The sequence below is a fragment of the Dipodomys merriami genome, unplaced genomic scaffold (genome assembly GCF_024711535.1).
Source record: "Dipodomys merriami isolate MVZ:Mamm:240054 unplaced genomic scaffold, mDipMer1.0.p SCAF_16, whole genome shotgun sequence".
Taxonomy (NCBI): Eukaryota; Metazoa; Chordata; class Mammalia; order Rodentia; family Heteromyidae; genus Dipodomys; species Dipodomys merriami.
The window spans coordinates 1020001-1043718 of NW_027202937.1; the positions used below are offsets into that span (position 1 = coordinate 1020001).

Consider the following 23718-nt stretch of genomic DNA (forward strand, 5'->3'; position numbering starts at 1 on the left):
GTTAGGTCAATGCCTTGTGTAAGAGTTTCTCTTGAAGTAAAATGGATTCTGCCACAGATAAGGAAGTAGTTGAGAGCCACTGACACATGGTAGTTGCTCCAGTAGGTGCGGTGTGGCATTTTGATTGTTTCCAGCTCAAAAGCAGAATCACATTTTAATAACAATAAAACAATTAATAATAAAAATAACAAGTTGTAATTTTAGATATAAGAAAAAACTAGAATCACTTTTCTTACTACCCTATGGTCCAACCCCGACGTGTCATGCTACTTGGTTTCAGAAACTTCAGGTAAAGAGAACAACGAAGTCTTCCCGAAACGACGCCTAGGTGCTCAGCTCTAATCCTCAGGTGCTAGCACCCCAACGAGGCTTGAACCACCCCAGGTTTTGGGAAACCAAGAAAATAAGATTCATTTCCAGCTGCTAAAAAAAGAAAAAAAATTACCTGAAGTCTTCCAAAGATTTCTTCTTGGTCACTCTCAAACGACGGTTTTGGCAGCAGGCAAATTTGTAATCGATGATCTGGTAGATGATGGGGTTATACATGGCAGCAGACTTCGCCAGCAGGGTGGGCACCACGGAGAGCTGGATGGGGATGGAGTCTGGCCTCCCGAAGGCTGACCACACGGACACCACTGCGTACGGAATCCAGGCAATCAGGAAGCCAGCACAGATCAGCATGGCCACCTGACAGGACAAAGGGAGGAGCAGGGAGAGACCCGGTGAATGGTAAGACTCTGGGAGGACAGGGGTGGAGAAAGACCAGCACTCCCTCCCACCCCCAGAAACTCTGTCTCCTGTTTGCCCATTTACTTTACCCACGGGAGCCACTTTATATACGCTTCTGAGACGTTCCTCCAGAAGCAATCACTCCAATTCCTTATTTCATTGTCCACATTCAATCCACTCTGTGTTCTACATGTGGAAGGGACCAAAACTTAAGATAATGACCCTATACTAATCATGGTTTTGTCTGCATTTTTTGGCAAATAAAGAAAAACAACATAATAAACAGAAAGACAGCAGCTCCCCTGAACTTTCCAGTCTCCTCAATCCATATTCACTTGAAGACTTGGCAGATAATATATGTTCACCATGATGAAATTTTAAATCATCTCCATTTGCCCGAGGAAACTGAGAACCTCTGTTTGCCTTTTGAAATTCTAATACACGTTATCTTCGGGGATTTCTATTAAATATTATTTCTCTTGGGTGAAGTTTTTCTTTAAGCTTGAGTCTCAGACTCTGGAAATTCACTGGCTATCCAACGAAACAGATTTATTCAGCTTCAATCAAAGCGGTGTGGTTCTATAAAACGAGATTTTTCCAGAAAGTATTCTTCTCTCATACAAAATTATAATTACCTGAAGGCCTCCTCATTTTTGGACCCAGGAATAATTAGAAATGCAATATTGAACACCCTCATAAATTTTCATCATCTCCAACAATCCATTCAATAATGTACTTCTAATTACTGTCCTCTGGCTACCTACTTGGCCCCTATAAAATATCTCACTTTGGGCCAACAAAACCTTTTAACAAATGCTTTGAGCAAGATTCTATGTCAATGGCTGTAGCAAACTCCAATACACCTTAATACTAAAATGGTCTCCTTGTAGAATGCAACAAACCATAAGTTAAATAACAGATCAGCGAATAAAAATATAGCCTGTTGAGCAAATTAAGATGTTCCGTGGAAGATGTAGCATATTGCTGGCACTGTGCCAAAAGTATGTGAAAATTATAATGCTGGGGTCATCATGGTCAGAGGTACAGACAAGAACCAGGGCAGTGTGCACAGAAACTCATGAGCAATTCACTTTGATAGGAGAACACAACAGAGGGAGGGGGGGCTGCAAAGACCAATTACATTCATGTGGTCAGTGTGCTGGGTAACACATTACTCAGCTGACCCTTCACTTTTTGAAGCACTAGAAGATGTATGCCCAGAATACACAATGAGGCCTCTCCTCAGGAAGTTTCGCCTAGAAAGCAAAATGAAGCAGGAAAAGAAAATAGCAGGTAAAAAGATCACTATTCCTTCATTTGGCCAACAAGTACTATTGGACATCTCACATGCTTTGTGCAGAGGATCAGGGAACATCTCTGCCCACAAGAGTACAATTTCCACTCTTAGCAGATTTGTTCAGACAACTGTCTAAATAAGAAAAGGGGGGGGGAAGGTTAATTAGAGTACAAAATGAGCAAATAAAGTCAAAGCTTTGACTGTTACATAAAGCTTGATTGTGCTGCAGACCCTATCCGACATCCTATTCTCTACCATATACTGTTGCCTACTGAGTATCTGCACCTGGTCTCTGTAAGATATGCAATGAAACAATTCAAATCAGCCTCCTAGGTAGTGGACATCATTTGATTTGCGCTTTTCTGTTTGTCTTTAATCAGACCAGTGGGTCATCTACATTAGTAATCCCAGCTTGTCTCTGCTTCCCTGGAGTTTAATGGAGCTGATGTTCTAGGCATCATGTGACTTAAGGCTAACCAATCAGAGAACTATGTGCCCTAGGCTATCATAATCGAAACAGGAAGCTTGGCCAGTTTCATTTCTGGAATTTTAAAACTTCCATTTATCTCTGAGTTCCCTTAAACCTTTGGAAGGTGTCAGAATGGCACTATCTGAGGCCACATTGCTCCCTCTTTCTCTCACTCCCTAATTTAAGGTGGGAGGGGAGGGGTTGGGGAAGGGGTAGGAGTCCCCAGCTCAGGGTGGTAACAAGTTGTGTGGAAGACATAAAACAGCAATGAAAGCAACATTTGCGATGTTTTACTTCTTATTTTCAGAGTCAATGGCACATAGTTTTATTATAACCAAGTTGTGTGTGTGTGTTAATATAAGCATTTGTGGGGGCGGAGTTACTGGACTCATGGCAACTTTATAACCTCATTCTCTTGTCTATGGAACTACATGTCTGGGGTGAGTAAAAATAAGCCTGGAGACTGAACTGAGTGGCAGACTGCTCGCCTAACATGTTTGAAGCACTGGGTTGGATCCCCAGCACCATTAAAAAGACACACCAAACACTATGGAAGTCAGTATGGAGTTCTAAAAAGAAGGAAATAAAGAGAGGACTACTTATGTACCCCAAAGACTGTTAAGTCAGGACACTGTAAAGACACCTGCACATCCTTGTTCATCACAGCACTATTCACCATAGTCCAGAAAGGGAAACAGCCCAGATGCCCTACAACTGACAAGTGGATCAATATCACTTAACGAAATGAATACCAGAAACACGTTGTGTGTGAGGGAAGAATGGATGAATGGAGAGAGGCGTGGTGGGAAAGAGAGTCATCATCTTCCATATACACAAGTGAAAATGGAACTAAGGATCTTGTGGGGACAAAATGTAGAGCACCTGTCTAGCAAGTACAAGGAACCAATTTCAAAGTCCAATACCAACACACACAAAAGAAAATCAAATCTAAAGCAGAACCAGGGAGTAAAGTCTAGATCGGAAAGGTGCCGTACAATATATTTGTCTTTCTGAAGTGAATGGAAGATTTTAAATGAAGATTTTAAAAGTGAATGGAGATTTGAAACTCCACAAGAATTTTAAAAACTATCATGTTGCATTCCTTTTTCCAGAGCTTTCTACTGGGCTTCATCCTTTTGTAAGTCTGTCCCTCACTTTTGCAAATTCTAAAACTGTTTGAATTCCCAGAACTTACCTCCCAAATACCCTTAAAGCAGTTCCAAAAGAGGCACTCGCAACATCCAGGTTTTCCTGTCATATTATTATTTTTGTTTTTGGCCAGTCCTAGGGCTTGAACTCAGGGCCTGGGCACTGTCCCTGAGCTTCTTTGGCTCAAGGGTAGCACTCTACCACTTGAGCCACAGCGCCACTTCTGGCTTTTTCCGTTTATGTGGTACTGAGGAATCGAACCCAGGGCTTCCTGCATGCTCGGCAAGCACTCTACCACTGAGCCACCTTCCCAGCCCTGTTGTATTATTTTCTAATCATTTCACTTCCATCACTGCCTTTTGGTTCACTGACAAAGCAAGTAAAACTTCAAATTCTTAAATTAGGCGGGTTTGTGGAGGATATTCACGGACTATGTGCTTAGCTGCTACAAAAGCATCACACATCTGCAACTCGATTTGTTTTAAATAAATCTCGCTACAGAGGGCCCCCGGAGACCTCGGTATTGCCCACCTCCAGCTCAAATCTGCCATGAAGGAGCACAAAAGCACTGTTATCCATAATCACCCCATCCAAGCCCAGTGAATGAGCTGATTAAAGCAACCGCGGAGTCACAGGGTTTCTAGTAAGTTCTGTGGGTTACGTGTGGTTTTAGCATTCAGGCAGGCCGGGGGTCTGAGAAGGCAGATACTACCCCACCCTCTCTGGGTGTGTGAGGTCGTGTGCAAGTGTGGGAATGTCATTGGCTCCCAGATACCCTATGACCTCAGCCATGGTTCCACTCCATTCATGAGAGTGGGACACAAAAAGCAAATCCCTGCTGCTCCATTCACAATTTCTTAGCCAGGTAGCCCAGCTCCTCCCACCAAGTTCCTCCACCCAGACGGGAGTCAGACTTCAGCCGGAAGCTCCCTTGGAGAACGAAATAAGATGAGAAGACAGGGAATGGGTGTGAAAGTAAAAGCTTGAAAGGAGGGCCACGGTGACGGAATGGAATGGTGAGTGCTATCACAGAACCCGGTGCACAGGCATTTCAGTGGCTCGGTGGATAAGGTCACTATCTAAAGAGACGGGCAAAGGGGGAGGTCCTGACCCGCCTCTGGGGAGCCTGTGATTGGCGGGAACAGGAGGATGCCACCATTTGATTCTGCTGCCTTGGGTCTACTTACCAAGTCCGTGGATTTGCTCTTCACCCCTGGGGAAATGTTAAAAAGGATAGTGATGGGGTAACAAACACCAGTTCTGAGACTGCTGCTGTCTGCAGGTGGAAGAATGGTCACTGAGACACAGTACCAACAGAAAGTTGGTACTTGACAACTTACTTCAGCAAAACGGAGGATGGGGATTTTGAGCTATATTAACTGCTTCGGCAACCTAAGCATGTCTACTTAGAGTTTTCCCTTTCTTCTCTCTCCCCCATGGGATAATAACAAGGCCTCACTCCCTCAAAGCCTCCTCCATAAAACTTACACCAAAAACCACCTACATATTCTGAGATCTTCACTGCACCTGCCACATGCTAACCGATGTGAATCCCTGCTAAAACAGAAGAGAACTCTACATTTCCCAGTTGCTATTTTCTCAAGTCTTAAAATAAACTACTCTGGAAACAAGCAAAAGCTGTGATTCAACTGAGAAGAGCCAAATTAGGTCATGTCACTCTAACACCAATGTCTTGGAATTGTGGTCTAAAACCGAGCACACACATACTCCGTGACTAGCCTGTGGTTGCGTTGAAGGACAGGAAGTACTGTACAAGTATCCTGCGTGGAGAGGAGAGCAGGGCAGCTTTCTGTTCACTGTGGATGATCCCAGTTCTTTATGTAGTTCCTTGTGGCTTAGAAGGGAACAAATACTCAAGTGGAGAGCCATGCCATCTACCTTCATAGCCCTAGAAGTAACTGGACTACTATAACTACTTTTATAGAACGACAGAGTTTTAAAGACAATCATCAAAATATCGTTGAATTCCTCTTTTCCTTCCACTTTCACAGATGAGAAAAGTAAAGCCCTGGAAACTTCAGTGGTTTGCTCCCAAATGTACCCAGTACAGAGTCTGAGTTCCAAGAACCATAACTGACTTTGGCTGAGAGGTTCAGGGTAGGGATTTCTGGGAAGGCTTCTGGACCACACAGAGCATGCTGGAAAGACCGTACTTAGAATGGAGACTCAGTGAGCAGATATGATACTCAGACATACACATAACATTGCTTCAGATGGAGACACTGCAGTCATGGTTGGGGGGCAGGGCATCTCTCCCAGCCCTGGACCTGGAGTCTGGTGTGGGGCTGGCTCAGGCCATGCTCAAGCTACAGGGGTGGGGGGGGCTTGGGAAATGAGTGATCCACTTTTCAGGGTGTTAGAAGTTCAGAGCTGTGTAGCTCTATCTCCTCATAAGGATGGTGAACACTCTCCATCATGAGAGGGATTCGGCCACCGAGGACCCAAATAAATATCAAATGTGGATTGTGCAAGACCTCACAGGGGCTCGGGTGCAGCTGGAGGGACCACTGGCTTGACACTATTCACCAAGCTAACCAGATCCTTCTTTGCTTCTGAACTTTGCTTAGTGAACTTTTAAGACAGGTATTGTGCAGATAAATAAGTCTGTAATTGTACATTAACTCAAAAATTGATCATTTCTGAGAAGGAAATGGAGAGGATTCAAGGAGGCATAGGAAGATTACATCCCATTTTGGAAATAATTCTCTGGAAAGTGCCATTTAAGTTAAGAACACCTAAGAAGAGGAAAGGAAGTTAATTATTGAAAAACAATTTTTTTGTCAGTGGTGGGGCTTGAACCCTGGGCCTGGGCGCTGTCCCTCAGATCTTCAGCTCAAGGCTAGCTCTCTACCACTTGAGACGTAGCACCACTTCTGGTCTTCTGGTGGTTTATTGGAGATTAGAGTCTCATGGACTTTCCTGCCCAAGCTGGCTTTGAACCATGATCAGATCTCAGCCTCCTGAGTAGCTAGGATGACAGGCGTGAGCCACCGGTGCCTGGCTTGAAAAATAACTTTTAAAAAGCAATACATTTTTGTTGTCTTTCCTTTTTGTTGTCTATGTTCGTTAATATGTCTTTGGGAGTATAAGGGGCTCAGAAACGGAGAGACAAAGGGTGAACAAATGTAGCAATGATGCTCATTGGACACGGTGTTGAAAATGAACTATGCAACTTGTAGGTGGGTACAGGAGGGAAAAACTGGGAGAGAACAAAGGAAGGGGTGACACTGTCCAAAAAGAAATGTACTCATTACCTAACTTAACTGTAACCTCTCTGTACATCACCTTCTAATAGCAATAAAAATAAAGCAGTACAGTTCAGTTTTCCCACCAGCTACCTTTACAATCCACAAAGAAGTTTCCCTGAACCTCATCCTTTATTGATAAATGACATTCAGAGAGCAACAAATAAGAGGAGACATTGATGGTAAACAGTATGCTTCACAATCAATGGGGAAAAGCAAAACAAAGGGAACTGTCCCATCAGGCATGAAAGGGACTGAGGCACTCAGTCCAGAGGTCAAGGGAGCTCTTCACAGTGATCACGGCAATTAGATTAGCGCATTTAATTGTGTATTCATTCAAGCCATCTTGATTAAGCATTTGAGTAGGTACCAGGCGGTAGGGTGCAGAAGCAAACAGAATATACACACTTACTTTTACATTGCATATTTACAAGAAAAAAAAAGGGCAACAAATACATGACTCCTCGTGAAAAGTGCCACTAAAAGTGGCGTGCTGAGTGCCCTGTGGACGGGGGGCATCACCGGCCAGAGAGAGTCAGGAAGCCTCTTTTATAGAAAGGAGTAATGCTGAGGGGAATCCAGACACCTGCTAGATCTGGGTCCTCACTGCAGGACCAGCTATTGTGTAGGATTGACATGTGTTACATGAATGTGAATCAATGAGTATAAAGCCAGCATCTGTAGCATGATAATATTGGGGGGGTGGGGAAATAATGAAGATTTCTGGCATTGTTTTCTCATCTTACCGCCATTTAGCAGTGACGGTGTTTTTATGAATATTATAATTTTTTTACTAAGAGAAACACCCAGAGCAATAAAACATTTATTTATCAGCTTCTCAGTTTTAAAATATAAGTCTAAAAAAATAAATATAGTTTCAAAATCTAAACCTAAATCAATACAGGAGAGAGAGTGTGTGTCTGTGTGTGTCAAATGTGAAGGGTTTTGAGTAGAGTGGAGAAATTCTTTTTGAATATCCACAGCTAGAACCCTAAAGAATTGCAAGCATTAAGATTATTCTGAATAATTTAGGTGATGCACATAGTAATCAGAACCAGTTTTCCATTCTATTTGCTACAGGGCCTACAGCCCAAAGGTGGTGAGAGGAGCTAGTTGTTGACCTTGAGAAGGTCAATTCGATCTTATCTTACTAAGATGAGCACCAGTGTTAGAAGCAGTAGAGCATATGTGTTGTGGGCATAGAAGAAAATCTGTGCCTCTCTAGTCCAGGTTCTAACCACACTCCCAATACATACTGACAGGGCTGTGGGAGAAAGAGAAGAGAGTGGGGACACAGCTTACTGAGATGATGTTCTAAAGATATCTCTTCGCTGGGATAAAGAACATGCACTAGGCTTCCTAATAACTGTTACTGAGATTAGAAGGAATTAAATATCTCAGCAAAATGGCCGGGCCCATGGGTGATACAACCAAACGAGGATCGCCAGCTCACCGCCATCATGATCTTATGAAAAGCAACCTGGAACATAAAGGTAGCTCTGGGAAGATAAGAAAATCTCTGGTTCTCTTGACTTTAGCCTGGCGACTCAAGGTGAAACTTGTGCATCCGAGTCATGTGGAAATGTGAAAGTGAAATTACATTGAACCAAAAAGATAAAATCTATGTTTAATGTCTGTCTGCCTGTTTCTCTGTCTACAGGCCATGAAATTTCAGTCTGCTATAAAATTCAACTAAATCATCACTTTTTTACACAATTAATTAGAGGGAAATGACCCACATGTAGAGAGGCTACAGGTTGGATTTTATAGACCAATGCCAGTTTTCAGCTTGCCAAGATCAGCCCAGCAGAAGGCAGACCTAGACAATAACCCAGCTAGGAATAAAGTGCAGAGAAAAGCAAATGATTTCAGTCCCAGAATCTTGGCTTTTTAAGTAGTAAGCTTTTAGACGAGGCTGTTGTGCCGATCAGAAACTGCAAGTGAATAAGCTAGCGTCAGCCTCCAGGCAGCAGCTGAATTAAGAAAAAGACTTCTAAGACTGTAAAAAGTTCCGCTATGAGATAATTTTTTCTTCCTTCACTCAGTAGAAAGAAATCAAGGGTTAGATGTGAATCATGATTAAAAATAGTTGAATTTTAGGGCAGATGTCACAGTAGAAATTTGTTTATACTTTAATGAAACTGCTGCTTTTGGCTGTAGCCAGGATTCCTTAAATCTGTAGGAAAAATGAGAAACTATGATTCCTTTGCCACCTACTACGCAACCAGCAACAGAACAGGATGCTTTACCTCACTGAATTTCTACAATGACTCAACAAAAAAGGTATTGCTATTCTTGTAGCGCAAGAGAGGAAATAGGAAATTCAAGGAAGCCAAGTAGCTAACTCTGGGTCACAGATGAGAAGTTTAGGATAGTATTAAAGGCTGATCTGTTGTCAAATTGGGCGCTCTTTTCCTTGCATCGCCATTTCTAAGACACTACCAAGTATAAAACTAGGATTTACCCTGAGACTCAACCCCGCAGAAACCATTCTTATGATAGGAAAAACTTCCCACCAGATGCACACGCTGCATCTCATTTCCTCCATGAGTCATTTGAGTGGTAGAATGTCCTTCACAACATTCACAAAGCATCTATGCAAACTGGTAGGAAAGCAGCAAGGCCTGTTATATGATTCATCACAGTTTTTCTATTGGTGTGGCTGTGTGTGTGACTCTGTGTGTGTGGCAGCAGTAGGGTTTGAACTCAGAGCCTTGTACTTGTTAAGCACTCTACCACATCCCACACCCACAGATAATCACCCATCGACCCACTTTTATAAAATCGTTAAGATATTCTGAGAAGGAGCAAGAGAAAGACAGAGACAGAGGAGAAGAATATGACAAAGGCCAAGCTCAGAAGCACAGAAATGGCATAGGATCCCGCCTTGTTGTTTGGTTTTTTGTTTCGTTCCCAGCATCCCCTAGCTTCTCCACCTGTGGTGTTAGAATTGTTCTGAAGTCCAGGCCACCCTTACCTTGGTCAGCTTCATCTCCAGCACGTGGCTGCTGGGGATCCTGCTGTCGAAGTGAGCGACCTCTTTGGACGAGGACTTCACCTTGGCGATGATCTTCACGTAGGAGAACACGATCACGGACGTGGGGAGCAGGAGGCAGAAGAAGAGGATGTTCAGGATGAACACCTGACCCGCCAGTGAGGCCTGGGCCAGCCACCAGTCCAGGGTGCACGAGGTGCCGAAGGGCTCGGGCACGTAGTCCCCCAGGCCCACCAGCGGCATGGTGGTCCAGAAGGAAGCGTAGGCCCAGATGACAGCCAGACAGATGTAGGCATGCTTCCTCTTCAGCCAGACCCCTGGAGGTGGAAAACAGATGTTACCCCCGTGTCATCTGCCCTGCACCCGAACACCTCCCCTCGATATGTCAAATTCCACCTTCAAAGGTTTAGTCCACTGAATTCTGGGAGAGGTGAGCAGGTGACAGAACCGAGGGAGACCTTGCTCCAGGAGACTAGGCACAGAGAACGTTGGCGCTACACTGCTAAGAGCTTTGCGAGGGAGAGATGGCAAACTCTGGGAAAATGGGACGACAGTAAAAGGAGATGATTTGGAAGGCCGCAGTCTGCCTTGGGAAGCCATCTAAAAACACATTGGTGCCAAACCAAGAATCCATGGGAGAGATGAAAAATCACATCTTACATGTCTTGTCTTTGTTGTTTTGTCTTTGCCAGTCCTGGGGTTTGAACTCAGGACCTGGGCACTGTCGCTGAGCTGCTTTTGCTCAAGGTTAGAGCTCTACACAGCACCACTTTCGGTTTTCTGGTGGTTAACTGGAGATAAGAGTCTCATGGACTTCCCTGCCCAGGCTGGCTTTGAACCACCATCCTCAGATCTCAGCCTCCTGAGTAGCTAGGATGACAGGCGTGAGCCACCTTCACCTGGCATCTTATTTCTTTAAAACATCCTTCTTTCCTAAAGCTGTTGTGTCCCTAGTACCCTTTGTCGTCCCCAGAGCTGGGTGAGAGGCGGTGGGCATGATAGCTGGCTAAAGCACATGACTGCGCTTTGTGATCCTAGAGAATTTTGAACGTTCAAGTATTCTTGATAGATGGCCGGGGCGGGAGGGGAAGAGAGCCTATGCAGAATGCATCGAGTGCCACAAAGGTGATTCTCTGAAGATAGTTTCAGGACAGCAGAAAGGTAACAGTTTTTTTCCCAGCACGAATTCCCTTAATCAAAAGGGAGTTCCAATGGGAAGAAATAGGGAAGGCATCTTTAAAATGTTTTGTTTTTTTTTAATCATTAGTGATCATTTCCAAAATTCAACTCAACCACTGAAAACAGGTCAGCCGGACTACACGCTGCAATCCACACAGGAAATTACCTCCACGACTCACATAAGAAGGCTGGGGTGTGGCATTGCACTACTTTGGTTTTATGATATCAATAAAAGCTCAATTATTTCTTCAGTATAAACAGTCTGCCTCTCTTTAGGTCAGATTAAGATTTATATCCGAAGATGCTAATTCTTCTAATTCTGGTATTTAATCTTTTCTCCTAGATGCTCAGAGTTCTTACCCAGGAAAGGAAAGGAATGCTAAGACAGTACTTGCGGGCTTTGATAAAGGTTAAATGAAATAGTTTAAAGAACCTACTTTGCAAACTATAAAGTTCTGCTTATGTGTTTATCATTTAGCCCTAACAATAAATTCGATAGATTGTCCCTAAGCTATCTTGTCTCCATTTTTTTTTCAAATACATGGCATTTGGTTTCATGAAATGCAACTTTCTCAAGTACAACCAAATAAATTAGGAGAGCAATGATCGAGTCACCACCAAGGTCAACTTTTGGTCATCCATCACAATGCATAAATCATTGGCAGAGATAATCACACAGACGGATAAGAAGGTGCATAGCCAGACGCATAAAAGCATTCCCCGTGAGGGTTACTTTACTTAGTGAGGTGTGGTATACTTACGTTCCAGTAGGGTGAAATGCTGTCAAGTACAGGAGGGAGGAGATTAGCAGATTGGTTCTGTGTTGCTCCAGAAGTCAAAACTAGGACCAATGGGTGGAGGTTACTGGGAGGCAGTTTTTGTCTCAATATAAGGAATAACATTGTAACAACCAGAGCAGACCGATCACAGGATGGGCTGCCTTGTGCAGGAGTAACCTCCTGAGCACCGGTCCCTGGAATTCAGCAAGAAGAGCCCCAGTGGGCATCTCCAGGGGGCGCCTTACCCCTGTTTACCACATTACACAGGAGAAAGGCCTTCAAGTCCCTTAGTGGCCTTCCAACTCTACATTCTAGGGCACTCTGTTTAGGGGGAGGGGCGGGGGTAGTCTTAAGATTTCATCAGATTCAATGATGAAGGAAGATTGCGACTCGGCCTTGGAAGGAGCTAGAACATCCATGCAGCTCCAATCTAGACTTTCGCTCTGCAGTGATTCTGGCAAGGGGCAGCATCCTCTCTTTAGCTGATGCCAAAGTCTAAGCTCAAGCAAATATTGTAAAAACATAGACAGTGGAAGTTTTCTGCCTCCTTGTCTAGAAAGTGTATCATGAAATCTGAAATAGGTCCGGCATGACCCAACATAAGATGATGCAAAGAAAGAGACCCCCATGTCAGCTAGAATGTGTGTGAGGACATCTTATGGGAAACTTTGACACCAGCTATTTCTAGTTGAGGTTTTAATTGTTTAGGAGAAGAGATGCACGTTTTGTTTTTCTGAGTACTGGATCATGAAGACAGTAGTTGGTGAATCTCCCCACCCCCACAGTGCCACCACCTCACGCATGGGCTCCTTGGGCTTGACCACTGCAAGGTTTTATAATGATACCAAGGGAAATTCTACCACACTGAGAGTGATGGGTGACCATTCATGCCTCAGTTTCCCGGGCGTAACCTGTTCCCATGGTTCTAGACGCTCTGATTATTAGCTTGATATCAAAGCAAATGGATACAGAGGGAAGTAGAACTCATTCCTGATTATGTTCACTTGCCCTTATAAAATTTAGATGCCCTGAGCTTTCTCTGACTGGCTCAGTAAATTTCCAGAACCCCCAGACGTGAACATAAGAAAAGTTATTTCTTTTTGTTGGTCATGGGGCTTGAACTCTGGGCTTGGGCACTGTCCCTAAGCTTTTCAGCTCAAGGTGAGCGCTCTACCAATTAAGCCACACACCACTTCCAGTTTTCTGGGGGTTTCTTCAAGATAAGAGTCTCAAGGATGTTCCTGCCCTGGCTGGCTTTGAACTGAGATCCTCAGATCTCAGCCTCCTGAGTAGCTAGGATTATAGGGGTGAGCCGCCGGCACATGGCAAAAAAAAGTTATTTTTCAATAGAATGATTTACAATATTTGGTCTCTGAAAACAATGTGTGTATTGTTGCCTTAACCTAGCCTTCCCCAATTTTCCACCTAAATGTGTGTGTGTGTGTGTGTGTGTGTGTGTGTGTGTGTGTGTGTGTGTGTGTGTGTGGTTTTCATGTAGGAGAAGTTACCTGGCTTTCTAAAGTTGGAGGTGAAAATGTTGGAACGCCTCATCTCTAAATCATAAGAGCTTGAATCCCAGAGAGGAATGACAAAGGGCCTTGCTCATAATCAGTTACCACATCACACTTAATGCCCCATCGAGGCAGCATTTTTTTGTTTGCTTGCATGACACTGTGTAGTAGAAGTTTCTACTTTATACAAGGAAGTGATACCTTAAAAAAAAAAAAAAAGCAGTGCAGCCAAAAGTCAGACATTATTACGAAAGCAGTATTAGAAGAAAGCTACATTGGTATACAGGTCAAAGCCTTCAACATATAATAGAACAGGAGAAGCTATAAATAGAAATAGTCTGGGTCTCTGAGGTTATTAACAATCTTTATTTATTAACTGTGTGAAATACATACAGTTTTGACACTCAGTCCGTCTAACTTTGATTATCAGGGCGGGATAAGAAACATGGTCACTTACCATAAGATAGATAGCAGATTTTCAGGTACCGATCTAGGCTCACAGCAGTCATGGTGATAAGACTTCCACAGCCAAAGAAAAATCCGGCCCATCCATACCAGCGACAGCCAATCCAACCAAACACCCAGCGGTGACAGAAACAAGAGATGATGGTGAACGGCTTGCCTACAACTAAAGCAGCAAGAGCGCGTCATGGGAAGTTCCTCTGACCTCAAACCTCCCTATCCACACAACACCCTGAGTCTCTCTACCCCTGAAGCCTGGGGCTGGCTGAAGGAACAGACATTATTGCATGCAAGTTTTATGTTAATAGCATTCTGGTAGGTATCTCTGAATAAACTGAGCTTGAAGACCACCCAAAGTGGTCTGAAGTCACTAATGATCACGCAAGGGGCTTCTAGAAACAAAAATGCTTTTGAGCAATTGTTACTGTAAAGACCCATTCAAAGACACCAGCTTTGGGGAGTGCAGGAGAGACATTATCTCGGTGGGCAGTGACAATCGATTCATACTTGGTGTTTTCCTAAAGTGAGCCATTCGACAGCTAAGAGAAAGGGGCAACATATTCATGGTGAGTCATGTGAGAGAAAATTCCTCCCACCGTACAAATTTTCACCACTGACTTTCCCCAATGCTCCATTCATTTCTCCCTTCCAAGGTAGATATTCAAGACTGAGTTACCAACACTATCCATAGGAACAAGATTTGATATAATACACTTTCATTCAACCACCACAAGTGCACTGGCAAACTATGATGCTACTCAACTGGAAGCCCGTGAGTTGGTCTCCAAAGCAAACACACAAACCAACATACACAGATGATCCAGCCATGCTGGGTAAAGTGACCTATTACAGATATACATACTGGGATGTTGTCGCTGCCATTTATTAGGCAAGGAAAGCCTTCTCCAGTGAGGGTTTGTTAGTAAGTATTTCTTTGCCAGAAATGTGTGGTTTTACCAAATGTTTTCTTGGAATCTACTAAAGCAACCAGAAGATTTTCTTTCTCATTGAATTTATTAACACAGATTCTTAATAGATTGATCCTATTGACATGTGTGTACATTCCTGGGGCATGCACTGCTCTTTTAGAACTGAACTTTCCACAAAACAATCTACCAGTGGAGGAAAGAAGAAGTGGAGGAAGAGGAGAATGAAGAAAGAGAAAGTAGCTCCTACTGACAAGCGCAGAACAAGCTGCAGGAGGTCAAGATTGGCAGATCTGTTTTCTAGTACAGAAAGCGAATGATAAGCAAAGTTTAAATCATAGGCTATAGAGTGACAGAGACTAGATGTGGGTGGTGGCTCATAGCTGAAGTCCAGCACTTGAGAGGCTGAGTCGGGAGGATAGCAAGTTTGACTGTGTCCTCTTCCCCTTCCCCTCCCCCAAACAGGCTATGGCAGAACAGACACGTGGTATGAAGACAGCTAGAATATAGAGTTCACATTTGTTGTTTGAACCAAGGCAGAAGCATGTAGGTAGATGCTTAAAGCAATGGGTTGGAAGTCAAGCAAATATATAAGAAGAAAGGCAGTAAGTAGAGGACAGTGAACTATGGAGTGAAATTAGCATCTGTGGTGTGCAAGGGACACAAGGTGGCACACGCTGCGCCAGGTTTTCTTCCAGTGTATGATTTTATATGAGCCTTTGGGACTCTTGTTTAATCCACCTGGATGACTGAGCCCGGTCATACATTTGCTTGTTTTCGTTTCTCCCATTATGCTCGCACCCATTCTTGATGGAGAGTCATTCACAATGAATACTTGCACATCCAATGCCTCGCAGGTGCTTCCTTAAGATGCTTGAAATGGAATAGAGGTGAGCATGGAGGAAAACAGACAGAAATTTTCACATTTCTTGGAAGAGCCAGCATATGATAAGTGCTCACTCAGAGTGATCTAGATTAATGAGAGAAAACTGACACGTGGGAGAAAAAAATGCTGACGGGTTGTTCTTTGGGCACTGCCAAGCAGACTTGATGGCTGCAAGTATTTCCAGCCCATCAGAACAATTAAGGACGTTTTTATTCAAACCTAGCACAACTCAGCTTTAAGGCTGCGCCTGGAATGACTCACTGGAGAAGAATGTAGCTGAAATGACAGGTTTCATTCAGGCGGGCATTTCATACCAGTACAGGGGAGAAGCTTCCTCGGGCCTTTGAATGAGATGACCCAGAAAGTTACCATTCTTGTTGTGGCACTGCCATCGTGTGGCAGACATCAAAACTGCAGGTGTCCATGCTGTTTGCACAGAAAGAAACCTCTCAGGCCATGTGCTTTCACCCTGAGAGCTCCCAGTATGTACAAGCTGGCCCTCACTGAGTGAAGACTTCCCAAATAACTAACTGCGGGAGAGTTCTCCATAAGAGGACAACACGGCCAAAGCTATGCAAGAGCAACTCTGTTCATACCCTAATAAAGAAGGCTTGTTTTTACAAACGGGTGGCAGTAGAAAAAAATATCTTTTTATGAAGAAACTACATCAGAAAGCACTTTGGGAGCATTAGAGGGAAAACTGCTAAAAGGATTCCAGCGGTAAGAGGATGTGTATGTGAACATGTGTGTGTGTGTGTGTGTGTGTGTGTGTGTGTGTGTGTGTGTGTGTGTGTGTGTGAGCCCAGATGCCCTACAATAGAGTAGATCCAAAACACTGTGCTTCCTATACACAAGGGAATTTCACACAGCCATTAGAAAGAATAATATTATGTCATTTGCAGGGAAATGGATGGAACTTGAACAAATCATGTTACATGAAATAAACTTTGTTTACCTAACTTGTTTTCTCTTGTATGTGGAAGCTATACCTAAAATACACCAGGATATGATCAATGATACAGGACTCTAGGCTGAGACCAAAGGAGCATACTCTCAGGGGAAGAACACAGAGGCACAATGCCTGTGCGCAGAAAACAATATTTACCAAAATGAATCCCAGGAAATGGATACAAGAGGTTTTGTTCTTTGTTGTTGTTTATGATTTCTTTTCTTTTTCTCTTGTTTGTTCATTTATCTGTCTTTGGGAGGGTAAGGGGGTCAAGGTGAACAAATGCAGCAGTGGTACTCACTAGACACTAGGTTGAAAGTGAACGGTACAATATGTGGGTGGGGATGGGGGGAAAAAACTGGGAGAGAGGAAGGGAAGGGTGACATTGGCCAAAAAGAAATATACTCTTTACTTGACTTATGTAACTTTAATCCTTCCATACATCATCTTCATAATAACAATTAAAATTTTTAAATACAACAACCCTCTCCCCCCTCAAAAAAAAAAAAACCAAATATCTGTTTCCTCAGTTCTAACATCCTAAGACCACCAGCTAAATAGAAAGGATTGGAATCCAAAGTGATTATCAGTGTACAGCTGGCTATACATTGAACTTTTACGAAGAAAATTAACACCATTATAGTTATAGTTAAAGAGAAATATTATTGTCATTCCTCCTTGCTAGGTTATTAGATAAGTCAAAGGAACAAGAAAGAAATCAGCAGTTCTTGATTTTGTCTACATGTGAACTGGCTTTGAAATTCTAATTTTAAATATCTGAATGCTCAGGTTACATTCTCAACCACTTAAATCCAAATTTCTGGTTATAAATTCCAGGACATGAAAAATGTGAAGCTCCTCCCACTGAATGTTTTGTGTGTGTAGCTGACTCGGCACTGGGGAACCAGAAGCTTCCTGTGCTACTGATCAATCCTGAAGTCATAATCAAACAGAAGGGGGCGCAACGACACAAAAAGAAGGATCTTCCTTCCTTTTGTAATCACTTCTCTCCTGCCTTTGGTTGTCATTAACCAGTGACAATCATCCCCCTAGGGTTTATTGGAGCTTCCTGCAAGTTTCTGATTTCTGAATCATTGACCCACTATCCATTTGAGATATATAAGGCATGATCCACTGTTATTAATTGTATCTTCATCCTCTCACAGATCTGGTACACAGAAAATACTCAGGAAATGTGACACGAATGGGCTTCCTGCAGACAGCATTCCATTGACCGTGGACGAATACTGTAAATTTGATTTGTGAGGGAAAGGGCAGTAGGGGGTGGAGGGAAGGGAGCTCTCTGAACCAGTGAGTGGTCTAGAATAGGGAGCAGTTTACCTGAAATCCCCAGATCACAGACAGCTAAATTGATCGTCATTATCTCAGCGGGTCTCAGCTTCTTCTTTCGTCTAGAAGACATATAAAGGACATACCCATTTCCAAATGTGGACAGAATCCCTACAAAGAAAAACAAAAAAGAATTCCCATTGTTAAAAACTAGAATTCGAGTTCGCTCAGATACGAAACTTCTCAATTTCAAAAATGGACACCTTCGGTTTAGAGGGTAATGAGAGGACTCTAGATAAAAATCTAAATTAAGAAGATGAGATTTTAAAAAGGATGAGTTGTGAGTGACAGTCAAGGGATGGATTGCCTTGGAACTGACAGGAACTGAACTTACCCAGGAAAAGGAACCACTAACTTCCCAGTGAGGCTCATGAGGATATGGGAATCCCAATGGTCAGTTCTTGTACCGGCCCCCAGACTGGAGTATTTGCCTCCGCCGTTTTCATAGATCATTAGCCTTATAGAATTCCCTCCCTCTTACAAGTGGGGTCAGGCCCTTGGTCCTTGGTAAATGCTAAAGATGAAGCCCACCAGCAGAGGTGACTTCGGCCGGGGAGCAGACAAGGCTGGTGTGATCCCCGGCATGGGAGGGGCCGTTTCCCGGACTCAAGTCTCAGGACTTTGACCCCTGAGGAGATAGGCATGCTGGATATCTGGCAGACAGGACAGCCTTTGGCTGCTATTGGACTAGATATCAAGGGTGGGTACGTGATGATTGGTCACATGGGAACTGCCCCTCCCACCAAAGGGGAGAGAAAGTGTCCCTCACCCCACGAAACCTATCAACAATAGCATCTATGTGCTCCCACTTTTTCAATATTATTTTTATCAATGACTAATTGCCTTTGGTATGACAATGAAACTGTTCACAAAGCTTCTACAAACCCAGTTTAAATCCAATTTTTAAAAAAAGACCCAATCCCTACTGACTGTATTTAAGAAAAGAATACACCTACTTCCAAAGCTTAACATGTAGAGTAGATTTCCTCAGGAATTCTTGCTTCATAGTGTAGCTGTGTGTAAATGAGAATCTGGTACAGCTGCCTTTAGTAGTAAGGAATAAGGAGAGTATTAACAGGAGAAACCCAGATTTTTCTACTGATAATTTCTATTTTAATTTCTCCACCACAATTCATTGGGGGGGGAGGGGAGCCGGGGGGTGCGAGGAAAGGAAAGGCATGTCTGATGGTGTGAAACCACCAGAAACCGGCTTCATCTGGCTCCTAGGAAACCTGACTCCCTGGAGGCAAGGCTGCTTCTTGCTCTCTTAAAGTCCCTTTTGCTTTCTTAAAGCAGAAGAGGAGGGAAATAGAGGCAATTATGGAGTCCGGAAGCAAACCAACTAACATGAAATTCATGTTTCATTGAAGGAAACCATCTAGTCAGGCACACTGGGAAAATGAAGTGTGTCATTAAATAATTCCGTCTAGGTTGTATCCAACAAAGAGATTAAGAAGATGAGCTCCATCATAGGCATTCAATATATATAAATGTAAGGCTCATTTAACCACCCTTTATCTGGATATCTTTTTGAGACTATTTGTTTTCCTACTTTTCTTTCCTTGAGTTTTCTTTCTTATCGCCACTTCACAGGGTTTTCACCCAGTGCCCAAAGCAACTCTCTATTAAGATGTTATATGATTATGTAAAAATTCCACAGGCAACCTGGCTTGTAGATGACCATTAAGAGAAAGCAAATTTATCTCACAAGGCTAGTGTAGCAAGATTGAGAAGATAAGAGTCGGAGAGGGGGAGGGGGAGATTTTGAAAATTGTAAAAATTTGGATCCTTGGGGCTGGGAAGGTGGCTCAGTGGTACAGCACTTGCTTTGCATGCATGAGGCCCTGGGTTCGATTCCTCAGCACCACATAAGCAGAAAAAAAAAGCTAGAAGTGGTGCTGTGTGTGGCTCAAGTGGTGGAGCACTAGCCTTGAGCTGAAGAGCTGAGGGACAGCGCCCAGGCCCAGAGTTCAGTCCCAACAACTGGCAAAAAAAAAAAAAAAAAAGTTTGGATCCTTTTTACCAGTACAAAAACATCTCATATAGAGGCTGTTAATAAACTGGGCAATCGATGTATCAGAGTGGAGGTGGGAAACGAGTCTCTATTTTATTTCTCCTGCATTCCAAATTCAGGTTTATATTCTCATTTTCTGATTTTCCACTTCTGGTGAAGGTCACTAAGAACTTTATTCCTTCCATATTATCTCCTTAAAAGGAATCTAGTGAGGAGCCAGTGGCTCACGCCAGTAATCCTAACTACTCAGGAAGCTGAGATCTGCAGGTGCAAGCTCAAAGCCAGCCTGGGCAGAAAGTCTGTAAGACTTTTATCTGAAGATATTTAACCACCAAAAAGCAAAGTAGAGCTGTGGTTCAAGTGGTAGAGTGCCAGCCTTGAGTGAAAGAGACAGCACCCAGGCTCTGAGTACTGGCACACACACACACACACACACACACACACACACACACACACACAGAGAATTACACATTTACGCAAGTTCATCTATCCTAAGAGAAGGTGACTAGCAGACATGGGGTCAAAACCAAGACCTAGAAGAATTTGAATTCAACCAACAGCCCTCCAGATGACCTGGCCTCACTCTATTCCTTTCTTGTATTTGACTCCACCCCCAGCTTCCTGCGTCTCCTGATGCTCTTTTTAGACCTGATTTTCTAGATTTGTCTTAGCATACAAGCATTTGAATATAATTATGATTTCCTTGCTAACTGCCATGTGCACCAAGAAATTCTCCTGATTTCCTCCACCTACCCACTCTGCTTGCCTCGCTTGCTGAGTCCATCCCTCCTGATAGAATGGAGAATGGAATGATAGCTCACCCTGTGTTGCATTGTTTGACACATTCTGACAGGTGAAACACGTTACTTTTTGATGAATTCTTTGCAATTAAATGTAACTTATAAGATGACTGTTTGTCTGCCTTTTTCTGATTATCAAAAGTACTTGAGTTGAATAAAATTGCAGTGTAGATGTTAGGACACAATGGTCTCCATTCCAGCATTCTAGGTATTGCTCCATTCCCAGCAATTTCATGGTGGCAAAGAAGGGTTGCTCTTTATATATTTATGTTTGAGTTAAATTGAAGTTCAATTAGTAACAAGAATGACAGTCACCCAGGGAATGGCTGGGAAATTTCTCATTCAATCTCAAAGATTCCTTTGGCCTCAAGCACTGACCATAAAGGGATCTCAACAATTTTCTGATGAGTTTTATTATTTTCTAACTTCAGGAAATAAATGAAACTCTTTGTCAGTAATCCATAAATGAAAGAAACAAAACAGAAAAGTGGAAGGAACAAGGAAGGGAAGAAAAGAAAGAGACAAAGGAAAGAGAAAGATAGGAGGAGAAAGAGAGAGAAAGAGAGAGAAAAACAGGCTTGACTCTGAAAAGATTAAAGGCAGACCAACCTAAAGATATAACCCACCTGCATTCTGGTCACCCAGATTTAAAATACCAACTTCAAACTTTAAAAACACAAAAGTATTGTAGTTAAATCTTAATTGTCTCCACATGACATAGAAAGCAAACCAGAAAAGTGGACTATCATAAATATTTCAAGCAAAGTGAGAGGGTACGGGCAAGTTAATTTTAACTAATTAATACTTAATTTAATATGAGCTAGCCCAAATATGTGTGTGTTCAACCGGTAAACAATTTCTTTTAGCAAGGAGATGTCTTGAGCCTGACACTTTTTTCTGATCCTAAGATGCCAGAATATGGTGGGTTTTCATGCCGTAGCACCGGTCTACTTGGAAGACACCGGTGCATGAGTTCAAGGGCCATCATGAGCAGTACTTTAAGCAAATGCAGCAAGTACATCCCTCTGTGAGTTCTACACAGAAATCTTTGCACCCTGGATTGACTTCCACTGACAAATCAGACTTTGTTTCTTTTTTTTAGCTCTCCTCAATGGCAAGGCTCTGCGGATACGGGGCAGCGTTACTTTTGGACAGAGGAAATGCAGCATGTCTACAGTATTTCACTGGGACAGAGTTTCCTCGATTAGGAGAGAAGGAAGCTGAGCTTGATGATGTCCATGGTCCATTCTGACTCTAAAAACCATAGAACTAAATCAAAAGCATTTCCCACCAGCAAGCTATCATCGTGTTTACTTTGTATTCCAACAAGAACCCTACTGGTAAAATAATCAACATGCATGCACTGTCAGGATGATTGTGCTATAGAAAGTTCTTTGACTCCATAGAACATCTGTCCCCAAGAATGATAATAATGGTCATTTCTATGATAGTTATGGAATGCCAGAATGCCGCGCCATCTTCCCAACTCTTCGGCTCCACTAAAAAAACAAAAACAAAAAAACACACTCATGCACGTGTTACAGAACATTTGTGCAAAATCAACATCTCCGCCTGGGCATTTTCTAAGAACAGCCTTGACACAGGAGAACGGAGGGAGCTTACCAATGATGGTGAGGTAGAAGCCAGCCACTATATCTGCTTCCCAGGAAAGTTTAGAAGTAAAGGGGTCCTCCTCTGGCAGGTAGTGTGGAAGGCCCTGGCCCTGGGTCCCAGCAGTGTGGTTGAAGGCCATGTTGTCCACTAGCCACCAGGCGGAGTCTGCAAAGCAAATCAGACCTGACTAAGTAAGCTCGTATGATCTCATCATCCTCCCTTCTCCAAATAAATACATAAACAAAGAAGGCAAGTTCGCAGAGTCCTACATGACTCTCTGCTCCATAGCTGGTAAAGGCCTGAGCATGTTTCTTTGAAGATCCACACACACCAAAGGAAGCTCAGAGTGACGTCATACCTCCCTTAAGTGAATAAGAGACTAAAGCCAGACAGTTGAACTGCCTCTCAATTTCTACCTGCAGCTAGGCTAACAAAAATGCAGTGTTGAATCTAGGCATTGCGTAGATTATTTTTAATCTGTCAGAGTATTTTCTGATGATCCACATGGCCAAGAAGCACCATTTCTCCACTCAGTGAGCTTGAATGCTTTACCGACGGAGGAAACAGCTCTAACGAAGCCCACAGAAAGATGGACAACCACTTCAACAACTGAAGCTAATAAGCTGAGGTGATTGGCAAGGTTATCCTGAAACTTGGGGGCCACTTAGAAAAGAATTTAACCTTGCCTGTGACAGGCTAGACTTACAAAAACAAGTATGGTTTTCGGGTTTCCTCAAGCAGGAAGCAGCTTCATTATTTCCTCCTACCACTCACTTCATAGACAAAATCCCCAGCTTTGTGTACTGGTTTACAAGAAACCTTTGGTGGGTGCCCCAAACAAATAAAAGTCACACGATATCCCTCAGTATGAGACTGAGGAGTGGTTTGTTTTCCCTGCTGTTAGACTGATGGTTGTCATTTTGGAGAAATAGTAATGAAGATGTGTTCAGCCATGCTGATCTTGCTTCTTGGGACCGGGACCAGCAGATGTCGCTGTCGGGCACTCGGGGAAGCCACCTGGAGGTAGCCAGGAGGCCTGCAATCATAGCAGGGCCCTGGGGCCCTGTGTGCTGTGCCTCAGGGCTGCCAACCAGCCATGGGCAGACATCAAAGGATGCAACTCAGTGTCTCCAGAGGAGACAGACTTAAGCCTTAGCTACCTGGGTATTTACAGCTCACACTGCACTTTTCAATAGACGGGGCCTGCAGCTACATCCAAGTACACTTAGGGGACACTGGTCACTGTGGTTAATACTTGTTCATGTGCCTACTCCCTGTGAGCCACAGAAAACCACACTGAAAGTCCTGGCTGCCCATGCCCCTCTGCCTCAAACCCAACTCAA

The 23718-nt window shown here is 43.3% G+C and overlaps 1 protein-coding gene across 1 annotated transcript in view; it reads right to left on the reverse strand.

Annotated features, from left to right (window-relative positions):
- Opn5 (opsin 5) overlaps positions 1–22550 on the reverse strand; it is a 44198-nt gene extending 21648 nt beyond the window's left edge. The window contains exons 1-5 of the mRNA XM_070023339.1: positions 22385–22550; positions 17939–18058; positions 13832–14002; positions 9888–10222; positions 446–687 (exon numbers count right to left, since the gene is read on the reverse strand). Coding sequence (XP_069879440.1) covers positions 446–687; positions 9888–10222; positions 13832–14002; positions 17939–18058; positions 22385–22514 — 998 coding nt within the window. The 5' untranslated portion in view covers positions 22515–22550. The remainder of the gene's footprint in view (positions 1–445; positions 688–9887; positions 10223–13831; positions 14003–17938; positions 18059–22384) is intronic.
- Positions 22551–23718: the final 1168 nt, after the last annotated feature.